This window comes from Gadus chalcogrammus, chromosome 16, assembly GCF_026213295.1.
Source record: "Gadus chalcogrammus isolate NIFS_2021 chromosome 16, NIFS_Gcha_1.0, whole genome shotgun sequence".
NCBI lineage: Eukaryota > Metazoa > Chordata > Actinopteri > Gadiformes > Gadidae > Gadus > Gadus chalcogrammus.
This window is the reverse complement of record NC_079427.1, coordinates 17,036,879-17,048,153: the sequence shown is the minus strand read 5'-3', so window position 1 is coordinate 17,048,153 and position 11,275 is coordinate 17,036,879. Positions and strand designations below refer to the sequence as shown.

The 11,275-nt window shown below is 44.9% G+C and overlaps 2 protein-coding genes across 3 annotated transcripts in view; one reads left to right on the top strand and one right to left on the bottom strand.

The window, feature by feature from the left end:
- Positions 1 to 1,701, bottom strand: part of shox2 (short stature homeobox 2) — a 5,117-nt gene extending 3,416 nt beyond the window's left edge. The window contains exons 1-2 of one of the 2 annotated variants that reach the window (XM_056612184.1): positions 1,452 to 1,701; positions 169 to 377 (exon numbers count right to left, since the gene is read on the bottom strand). In XM_056612184.1, coding sequence (XP_056468159.1) covers positions 169 to 377; positions 1,452 to 1,701 — 459 coding nt within the window. The remainder of the gene's footprint in view (positions 1 to 168; positions 378 to 1,451) is intronic. The other variant, XM_056612183.1, reaches the window with a different exon arrangement.
- A 2,609-nt stretch (positions 1,702 to 4,310) lies between these two features.
- The window catches only part of rsrc1 (arginine/serine-rich coiled-coil 1), a 98,320-nt gene continuing 91,355 nt past the window's right edge, over positions 4,311 to 11,275 (top strand). The window contains exons 1-3 of the mRNA XM_056610815.1: positions 4,311 to 4,408; positions 4,866 to 5,072; positions 7,129 to 7,251. Coding sequence (XP_056466790.1) covers positions 4,377 to 4,408; positions 4,866 to 5,072; positions 7,129 to 7,251 — 362 coding nt within the window. The 5' untranslated portion in view covers positions 4,311 to 4,376. The remainder of the gene's footprint in view (positions 4,409 to 4,865; positions 5,073 to 7,128; positions 7,252 to 11,275) is intronic.

Genomic DNA, 11,275 nt, shown 5'->3' with positions numbered 1-11,275 from the left:
TCAAGAAAATAATTACTCCGGTTTCGTAAAGCAATTTAATTATATTGTGTAATAATACAACAACTAGGCTAATATTGTGTATACAATTTGTGTATTTGTGATGAATGCTGTTCTTATTATTATGATTATTATATATTATTATTATGCTATCATTATTATATTTCTCACCTGTACTCGAGCCTCGGACAGCCCCAGTCGCTGGCTTAGTTCCTCGCGCATAAACGCGTCGGGGTAGTGGGTCTCGTCGAAGAGCCGCTCGAGCTCGTTAAGTTGCTCTAGCGTAAAGTTAGTCCGACTTCTCCTCTGCTTGATTTTAGTTTGTGCCTCGTCCTCCAAAGGCTTCGAGTCCTCTTTCCTCTCTTTCATATCCGTGTTACCTGCATGACAGAGATAAAGATAAGAGGGAAACATTTCTTTCATATCCGCATTATTATAAAAAGCAACCACATACAAATGTCAGAATGTTAAAAGAGTGATGTGGCCTCGACTACAAAACGAGAGGTTAGCACCGCGTGACCTTGATCCACGTGGATGGCTTCCAACATGTTCTCCAGCATCACAGCACCTCGGATGTTTTGTAGAGCTACATAAAGCTCTTTAATTATTTACTCCCTTATAAATATGCATTAGCATGTCCAAAAACAAGCTGGTCTCCTTATTTATTTTTTGCTTTTTAACCATGTCTAATAACAGCTGATATTATATACTCGAAGCAGAACTTTGTGAACATTACAAAATACATGCAGGCTTTGTTTCACATAAATGATTGTACAGCAAGCACAGTGCACATTCAGTGGTTTATTGGTTAACTAATATTAATATTAAATACACTGATACATATTTTGGGGATAATGTGGGACATTTAGCCACACAAATTGTATCTTATTTTAGGCGGAAACAGGCTATCATATTGATTGGTCTTCTATATTAAGCATATTGTATTGTACACTTCAATGTAATAATATACAGATAAATGTTTATGGAAAAACACAATAAATAACGTTTGAATTGCAGGGAACTTAAAATAATTTGCATGGAGTAGATCTATCATTTTTCTTTTATAGTATTTCCCTGGTTTAATTTCAGATATGATAATAGAAAGATTATATCGTGTCATTGGGTTATTTAATGTCATAAATCAAGAAGCTAAACATGACATTGTTGTCATAGTTGTAACATTTGTTGTTATTACAAAATTGGGCAAATACTCCTTAATGCCCCTTGAACATTTTTATTGAACAGCTATGATGTATTAATTACATTCTAAATAAAACCCAATGCATTTGTAGCCTATTTGAATGTGCTGCAGTTGAAGAACAACGTCCACGTCATTAAAATAGATTTACACAATTCACCAAAACAATAACAGTCCAAGCCCAGAAATGAAAACCAGGTTGTTTAAGAATTCGCAAAAAACACACAGAAATCCAAAACACAAACACGACGCATACCTTCAATGAGTTTGGGGCTCCCCGTGTCCCTAGTCCTCTCCGAGCCCAGCATGTCCCGCTCCCTGCTCGGGGAGCGCACGACACCCCTCGAAACGGCGCTCACTTCCTCGCGACCTGGTTCCATAGATAGAGGCTCCCTTCCCCGCGTCGACCCGTTCTCCAGCACCTCCCGATACGTGATCACCTCCTTTTTTTCCTTCACTTTTTGATCAAAAGACTTGGACACAAAAGCGGTGAGTTCTTCCATCATTGCTTTCGCCTCAAATATTCTCCGTCTTGTCCTCTCCTCACTCTCCCACCCTCACTCACTCTCTCCCTCTCGCCGTCGCACTTGCTCTGAGCTCCACAACAGCTTAAGACATCAATAATGTCCGTTCAAGTCGACCACATATGCAAGGTGATGTTGCCAACTCTCTCGGATCTCTCCCTCTTCTGGGCTCAGGTGAAAACGTCAGAAAGATATCTCAGGCAATTCCTCTTGGTAGCGGAGTTTGAACCTGCTGGTGTTCCGCAATTGAAGTCACAGTATTTATACTTTGCGACGCCTGCCCCTTGATCCGTGCAAATTACCTCCCCTCAGGATGCCGGGATGAGCCCCCTCTTCCATTCGCTATGCAATGATAGGCGATAGAAGTGGGAAACATTATCAGCACAGCCCTTAACGTTTCACATCGTCCTTACGAGGTTGCTATTGGTCATTAATCCAAAATTGACAAGAAGGACTAATTAATTTAATTATGCTCTGATTCGTTGCTATTGTCCCGAGTTAGTTTTTAAACACCCGGGAGATGGGCAGGATCTCTCGCTAAACTCTCTCTCCCTCTCTCTCTCTCTCTCTCTCTCTCTCTCTCTCTCTCTCTCCTCTCTCTCTCTCTCTCTCCTCTCTCTGTCTCTCTCTGTCTCTCTCTCTCTCTCTCTCTCTCTCTCCTCCTCTCTCTCTCTCTCTCTCTCTCTCTCTCCTCTCTCTCTCTCTCTCTTTCTCCCCCTCTCTCCCCCCCCCCCTCTCCCTCTCTCTCTGCAGAGGTGTGGCCAAAACCGAAAATGACAAGCTCGTGTGGAGGGAAGCACATGTATAAGGAGCTTCCTCTGTCTCTCTATGATCTGGGAGAACAGAGACAGCGACAGTTATGACGCGGGAAGGTAGAGAGCGGACCGACCGGAACGCTGAGAGGAGAAGACCGCGCTGTAATGAAGCATATGGGCTTTTCGTTGAAACGATCTGGTCGGAAAGAAGTATTGTCCCCCTTCAATTATTGACACTGTAACATCGTATTGGTCGATCGACACGCTGGCAAAATATATCCTTATCCAGCCCACGCTGTAAAGATTCGTGATTCCTTGAAAGTCGCTCAGATTTTTAGATGATGTAGCCTACTAGGCTACTTCCATTATTATTATTATTATTATTATTATTATTATTATTATTATTATTATTATTATTATTATTATTATTATTATTATTATTATTATTATTAATAGCAATACTAATATTATCAATACAAATAATAATAATACAAATTATAATATTAATAATACATAAATTAAAATAGCATTTGGGTAATAGTGGCCTGCTTATAGAGACACATTTCTATAGCCTATAGGCTATTACACTAAGCTTAAAATTAAAAGTTACAGATGTAAACGGTTTTATGTTGGTTTATTTTTGTAATCAGCAATCGTGTATCTAAAATTGTAGTCATTAGTTAAAACGGTATTCCAAATAATATGAATCCTCAGCGGACCTCTTTTAGACCATTAAGATGTTAAATAGCTGCTAAACGTTTAATTATAATGCCTCATGCGATGCGTTGCCATTGGGCTTACTAATTAACGTTTTCTTCTTGCTTTCCTACTAGAATTATTCAGTCTTTGAAAAATAAATAAACAATGGTTCAACCGCGTTGAAGGTAACTAAATGCCATAGGGACAGAGCAATTAATTGAAACGAAAAGGCAAATACGAACACACATAAGGTAGGCTACAGATTCCTTTTCTAAATTGCTCTGATTAATTTAATGCAGAACGTGTTTATTAATAATCTATATTAACAACTATTTGCAGTTTAAGGGTCTGGCAACCCCCATGATTAAAAATTAATATTAACATTTAAATTCTTCAACTTTAGGAATTAATCACAATCATTTATGTAGAATCTAACCATATTTATTCTACTATACAACGCACTGTAAGGCTCCACTATGTAATCTGCACCATCATTAATTTAAAGTAGCCTATAAATCCCTCTCTGGCGCTTCCTGTCCCATCTCCATCCGCGAACCTACTTGATGCATAGGCCTACACTAATTGCAGCACAGCTTCCACTATTTTAACATGCCTGCATGCCTGCTATTCTTTCCAACATGAACAGGCCCTCTTCGTATGTAGTTGTATTTATGGCAAAGTAGTTCTGATTTAATAGTCTAGGTCTAATACAACTCATATTAGGCCTTTATGGTAGCCTAATTGTCTGACAGCCTATAGGTCAATGTTCATTCAGAATTTATAATATCATAGGGGGAACTGGTGAATGTTATTTTGCCGAAGTCAACCTTTAATATGTCAATGGCATTCCCGTTATTAATACAGCTCTTTGGGTAGGCCTATAAACAATTTATAATTAGGCTTAATGATACAATTTATTGTCTCATCACTTTTTTAACATTTCGAAAGGTCAACATTTAAAAGGTTTTTTATCGCAATATTGATACATTAGTAGGTAATATACTGTATATACTAAGGTATCACGGTAAAACAAATGCTGTGTGTGAAATTCCTGATAGCGCTGAGTGCGGTTCAAAGTATCGATTGCTCTGCGTTCGACTATTCGGTCTCCTCCTCATTGACTCCATCGGCCAACAACCAGCACAGTCTAGTCAGAGCACGGCTGCACCGTGTTGTTGTTACTGCTATGGCTGTAGTGAATGAATGAACCTTGGGACCAGAGTTACCACTCAAAGGTGTGTAGTGGTATCGGGTTCTCCTCGGGGATAATAACCTTCTTCGTTTTGTTCTTTATATTAATATGTGATGGAAAACGCATCTTCAGGCGCTGAATTGAGTAGGCCTAGTGGTGAACTGGCATCCATGCACCAGAGTTAGCATCGTTAGCTTGCAGATATTCCTAATAAATAGCACTTGTTTAGGTGGCGTTTGATATGAGCCCTATCTATATTTATATTGACAAAGTCAATGAGATCAACGTTGTGTTGTAATGTGTGCGGTGTGTGTCGCAATGTGTTAATTTATCTTCACTGTGTGGTGTGGTCTGGCTGATAAATACAACAGGGTGTTAGTTGCCGCCGCTTGGTTAAACGTGGTTCACAAATACACATCTACGGTGATTGTTATGCCATGGTCTTGCCAAAACTCTTGATTTACACTGACATGGTATGTGTTAACGCCTTATTGGACCAGGGTAAGCAGCACCATGGGTCGACACTCCTCGGACAGTGAGGATGATAGCAGAAGCAAAAATAAGAAGAAGAAGAAGCAGCAGCGTCGTTGTTCGTCCTCCTCCTCTTCATCCTCGTCGTCGTCTGGAAGCAGAATGACCAGCAGCCGCAGTAAACGATCCACCCGCCGTAGTCGTTCTCGATCAAGAGATAAGGAGAGGGACAGAAGGTGAGACCATACAGAACAAGTGATGTCACTCATTAAGGGCGACATAGGGCTGTTGATCTATATGGATACTCTCCTTGAACTAGGGGACTCACAACCACAGACCTCAACACTTGATCATTACACAAAATAACATCTTTGGTATGTGGAGGAATGATCTTCTAATTCATAAGTAAAATATATTGTGGGCTCATTTGTAATGCTTGAGTACTTTGTGGATTACTCGGGTCCAGTATATGACTCTGTTTTATAATCCAAGTTTTCCAATTATTGCACATGACCTAATATGTCATGTTTGTTTCCTAATTAATTCTTCCTGTGTAGTTAGGTTTACATAGGTGTGACAGTGGCCTGTTCCAAGAACATTTCTAAATACAAATGCCCATCAAAGGCAGTGGTAGAGCGTTTCATTAACACATATTTTCACACATTGATGAAAAAATATATAATGTAGACCACATTCAACAATACGCATCTTGGCTACCTTCTCAAATGGGATGTATTGTATTGATGTATTCTTTTTTTTTTTTTTACAACAAACACATGAGGTTGATAATCTTAAGGTCTTAAGGGTTGCCCTAATCTCCACGATTTGTATTTCTCGGACAGCTGTCATAACCTTTTGATTCTCATGAAATTATTTATTTTGAGGTGAATCAGGAGAAAATTGTGATTTACATGGGGATCTAATTATTGATCATGTCAAACAATGATTTATAACAGGTAGTCAAAAAGTAATTGGCATTAGCTTTGTAAAGGCTACTGGCTGGCTTTAGTCAATTTTCTTCTCCTTCAATGTATTCCGGTATTTTCCAGCAGCAGTTCAGTCAGAAATGTAGTCCAGCCTTAATTAAGCCCTCTCACAAGTGGTTGAAGGTTGGGCCCTTCCAACCAGTCACTCCCTTCATCCACGCACCCACCAAGGGCTGCCACTGTGGTGGTGTGTTGCTGTTCAGGCAAGGCCACTTGGTGGTAATTATTTATGAGGCTTGGTCAAGGTCCATTACCACTGATGGGAAGTCATGGCATGTCTGCCTTGGTTGGGGCATACCTGCCATTGTAATCCCAGAAACTCTAGCCCATCATCAATTACCCGTAGATTTAGATCAGTCAAACCAAGGCCTCTTGTTTTTCTCTTTTAATCAGACGTTAACATCAACAGCATTCAACTACATGAAACAAATCTTTATAAATTTTACTTGAAGTATGATCATCTGTTGCACTCTGTCATGTGACTACCACAGCAAGTTAATGCAGTGACTGGCACTTATCAGTGCATGAACAGGTGTGTGTGTGTGTGTGTGTGTGTGTGTGTGTGTGTGTGTGTCTGTGTGTGTGTGCTACAACCCAGTGGCCTGTGGCAGTTGTTTCATGAGGCTCTGCTCATGGGATACAGCCTTTAGAATATTAATGGCTCTTCCCTGGTGACTATAACTGAAACAAATCTGGTTTGATAGTTTAGCCTCAGTGTTATTTGTACTACTTTCCTTGTTCTTCTTCTCTCTCCCTTCTCGCTAAACTCCCAACGGACCATGCCAGTATTGTTTTTTTGTTCTTCCGCAAAACAGATTGGAGTATTTTGCGGTTTGCAAAAACAAAGAAGAGATTTAAAACCGCCTCTTTAACTGTTTTTGGAGGAAGCATCCAGGGTTGTTTCGAATTAAGCTGCTTCATGCCATCAGTCTGTGTTCAGTAGGTTGTTTACAGAATAGATGCGGCACACACTGGCATCGCCACATGAAAGGGCAGGGGTGCAGCATGGGGCTGCTGTGGAAGAACTGTGATCTACCATTCTCTCTCTGTCTCTCTCCATACATGCTCTCCCTCTCTCAATTTATTTAAGCATCGTTCTCCGTGTCATTGTCTCTCTCATGTTTGTATGTTTCATTCTCCTAGCAGTCTTGTGATAATACTGACAAAAACAACAACAACTACTGCTCTGAATACACTGGATGTTGGCACCTTGGCTCTAAACAGCGGAGTGAAGCCCGTAATACAGAGGAGTGTTTGCACGGCGCCCATGATGTTTGACTGTGTGCTCTGGGTGGCTTGGATCCAGGCGCAGAAGACGCTCCAGCAGCAGCTCGTCCCACGGGTCATCCCGCAGGAAGAGGAGCCGCAGCGCCGACCGGGACAGAGGGAGGAGCCACCGCTCGCACCGGTCCCGCAGCCGCGACAGAAGGTATGGTCCTCCGCCAGGCGTACGCTCGCCCACGTGTAGAGAGGAGTCGGGGAGTCGTGGTCTGTTCGTGCATTCAGTTATAGTCGTCCCATTAAGTACCAACTGTACTTCCTGTGCCACACCATGGTTGTGCTCTACACAAAGACGATCATTGTGTCGTTAACATGTTGTTAAATCAATTATGTAAGTTAATTTGATAATTTTATGTCAACATACAGTCAGCGGGGGTTAATCACGTATGATATTGTTATGATTAATTTATCCCTATACATCCTTGGTTGCTGATTATTGTTGAAAGGGTTTTTTTAAGCAAACTATTTGTGCATGCAAGATCAATGTTTGAGCACCTGCAATAAACCCGGCCTCCCAAAGTAAACACACACACGCACATGTGAGCACAGACACTCACATTCAGCAGTGTATCTGTTACAGGAACAAACAGGGGGGGCGTTCTGTGTGTGGTGGTCCATGTCATTAGCATAGCTAATCTGGTGCTAATGAACCAGTAAACTCTGCTGGTTTTTAAATCCCTCACACATCACACACACAGACACACAGACACACAGACACACAGACACACACACACACACACACACACACACACACACACACACACACACACACACACACACACACACACACACACACACACACACACAGAGAAAAGATTGTCCTAATATATGCACGTGTGAGGCCCCCAGTTTACTTGTGGGGGTTGTGTAGAGATCATTGTAATCACAAACAAAAGAGAGAGCGAGCGATTATTATCTTCATTACAAAGTGAGCCAGGATATGAAGGCCTGCCGGGACAGTTTCTGACTGGGGAGGTTTACTGTTACCTGCGTGGTGACTTGCATCTGGTTTTCTTGGTGCATCCCACCCTCCTTGCCCCCCGCTGATGGCCTATTTGCAGGTTCCACTGGTCATTAAAAACAGCAGCAGGCAGTGGCGTGACGCGAGATGAAACGCGGGGAGAGGATTTGGACTGGATATGATATTGATATTGGTGTTTACCGAAGCAGTGCTGTGATTAGGCTTAGCGCTGTGTGAGGAGCAGGTGGGTGGGGGGCGATCGGGAGGGAAGGGACATGCGACTGTGTGCAAACGAAACTGCTGGTCTAGTGATACCTGATTGACTCTTAAGTCTCGGTTTATAGGACAACTTAGGGTGTCCTCCCCTTGCTCCTCATTTGTGGGGTTTGTATGTGACCTATGCCTAGACATGTCGATGGAGGTTGCCGTAAAATATAAGGCAGTTGGGGTTTTCTAATGTTCTACTCGTGTGCGTGTGCGTGTGCGTGCGTGCGTGCGCGTGTGTGTGCGTGCGCGCAAAAGTGAGCTTGCGGATAGATCAGAGGTGGATTGAGTGTACAGGACCTACTGATTGATACCAACAGGATATAAGGCACCGTGTTTCAACACAGACACACACACACACACACACACAAAAAAGAGCTAAAGGAGATGCAAACTGGGATATGTAAACTGGTAGCTAGAGAGCCACGAGAGGAGAGGTCTTCCACCTTCACTCTGTCTGTTAGCCTCTGGTGAAAAGTGACGGGCAGGCTCCTTTTGTAGGTCACCACCAGAGAGGCAGAGAGATAGCAGGAAGAAGCATGGTGGAGGTTAATAGTGGAAAAGACAAAGGCGGCCGGGGAAGGAGAGAAATTGCATGCTCCTGAGCGAGGCGTATTATTCAGTAGAAATGAGAATAATAACGCCTGCACGGGAACATTGCGAGGAGAAGACGATTAGGGCCACGGTAGGACCGCTCGGGCTAGAAGTAGCGAATATTATTACCATTTTTATTTCAGTTCTATGTATAAATAAAAAATAAAGATATGTGAAATGAGCAAAGCGCTCCATCACGTGTTTACCATTTATCATTCCCCCCCACCCACTTTTTTTTTTTTTTTTTGCCTGTCCTTTTACTCTGTTTCCCCCCACGTTCAATCAGGGCAGAGCCGGGTCCCCCCAGAGGCAGCCAATCTTGCCCTGAAATGTAGAACAGACAAGAGGAGCAGATTACCTATTTGCCATTAATGTTTATTCTCTTTGATCTGAGCCAGCAGATCTGTGTGTGTCTATGTGTGTGTGTGTGTGTGTGTGTGTGTGTGTGTGTGTGTGGCTGCGTGTGCAAATGCGTACGAGCATGACGGTTGGCGCACGAACAAACACGCAAGCAGGCACATGCAAGGCCGCATGATCGAGCGTATGCACGCGTGTGTGTGTGTGTGCGCGTGTTATCATGCACACACGTTTACCGGGGGAGATGTGGTGCCCCGGTCCACAGGGGGAGAACAGAGCGGAACAGAGTGCAGTGCCGTGTGCTGCGATCTGATGTGAACTCAGCCCAACAAAAGGTGCCACGTAGCCTCCTCCCCCCCCCCCCCCCCCCCCCCCTAACCCTCATCACAGGCGGATCACAGGCGCGCCGTTTTGGATGGAGCCCAGCGGAGCGGCGTCGATCCGGGGCTCCGTGTAGGATCACCGCAGCATGGGCGTATAAACCTGTGTGTGGCTTAGTCACTCACTCACTGTCAGTCACCCGTTCAGTCAGCTGTGAGCTGCCTAACGATGCGCGTGGCTGGCTGGGTGGGTGACGGGGGTCTGCTGTGTCGGTGTGACTAATCAAACCTGCAAAAACCAGCGCCCCGTCTCCCGCCAATGAAATGAAGACGCTTCCCATTGACCCTTCTACGGAGCTCTGCTCATAGAGGCAGGGGTGTATCGACGGATGCATAGCGCGCGCACACACACACACACACACACACACACACACACACACACACCCACACACACACACACACACACACACACACACACACACACACACACACACACACACACACACACACACAAATGCCTACATTGCTCATTAATATTTCAGGGCTGTGTTGTGTTAGCAGGGCAGAGTGCTGGCGTCAGGGTTTACCCTCGCTAACAGCCCAGCCGCTCCCCCACCGCTTAGCTGTCGGGACTATCAAGAGCGGGAGACTTCTAATTACCCGCTAATCCCCCAGAGGTGGGACGCATCGCACGCTGAACAGACCAACCGGAACCGCTGGGCCGGTCGGTTTGGTGTGGGCTGGAGAAATCTCCACCGCCCGCCTGTAGCCCTGGAGACGGGGGGGGGGGGCTCCCGTGTCCAGCTCGCTCGGCTGAGTTGGGGTTAAAGGGGGTTTCCAGGACATGGGTCGATCCTGTTTAGTCTCAAAGTAGCATCTTATCCATTGCGTCAATCAAGCCCCAACACCTTTCCCTTTTGAAGCCCTGCCTTGGTAGTGCTCTCTGGTTCCGACTGAGCAGCTCGTCGTTGCACCCTTTAGATGCAGTTACCTGAACTCCGGGGAGGGCTTTGAACCGGGGCCTGTGAAGTGAGGCCATGGTCAGCCAGAGCAGGGCGAAGCACGCCAGCCACGTCCGGGCTTAACGGTATCACTCCGACAACACGGGAGGGGGGGGGGGGTTCTCTGCTCCGAGCATGGGGGGGGGGGGGGGGGGGGGGGGGGGGGGGGGGGGGGGGGGGGGGGGGGGGGGGGTAGAGAGATCACTCAGACACTCCAGGCCAGCAACGAGAGAGCGTGTACTTTTGCACACCGAGTGTATATGTGTGAGTGATGTCCGAGTTTTTATTTCACTCCAGCAATCCTCCCCCCTTCCCCCCTCCCCTCTCCTCTCGAGATGAGGTGTCGTACATCTGCTTGATGGTTTCTCCTGCCTCGAGTCCCCACCGAGTGCATGCAAGGTCAGCTGGGCTATTAGGCCGAGGGGGGGGGGGGGGGCACCGTCTGATGAGAGAAGAAAAGAGGAGGTTATGGAAACAACGAGCGAGAGAGTGAGCGGGTTTACTTAGATCAAATACAGATGAAATAAACAGAGGCGAAGTGGTCGGATACGGGGAGGAGTCTCACCCTCCCGGCCTCCTCTCACACCTGATTCCCACCCCCCCGCCCCCCATTTTTATTGTTTTGTGTTGAAACATGGAAACATCTGTTGATAAGGATATGTGTGCGTCTGTATG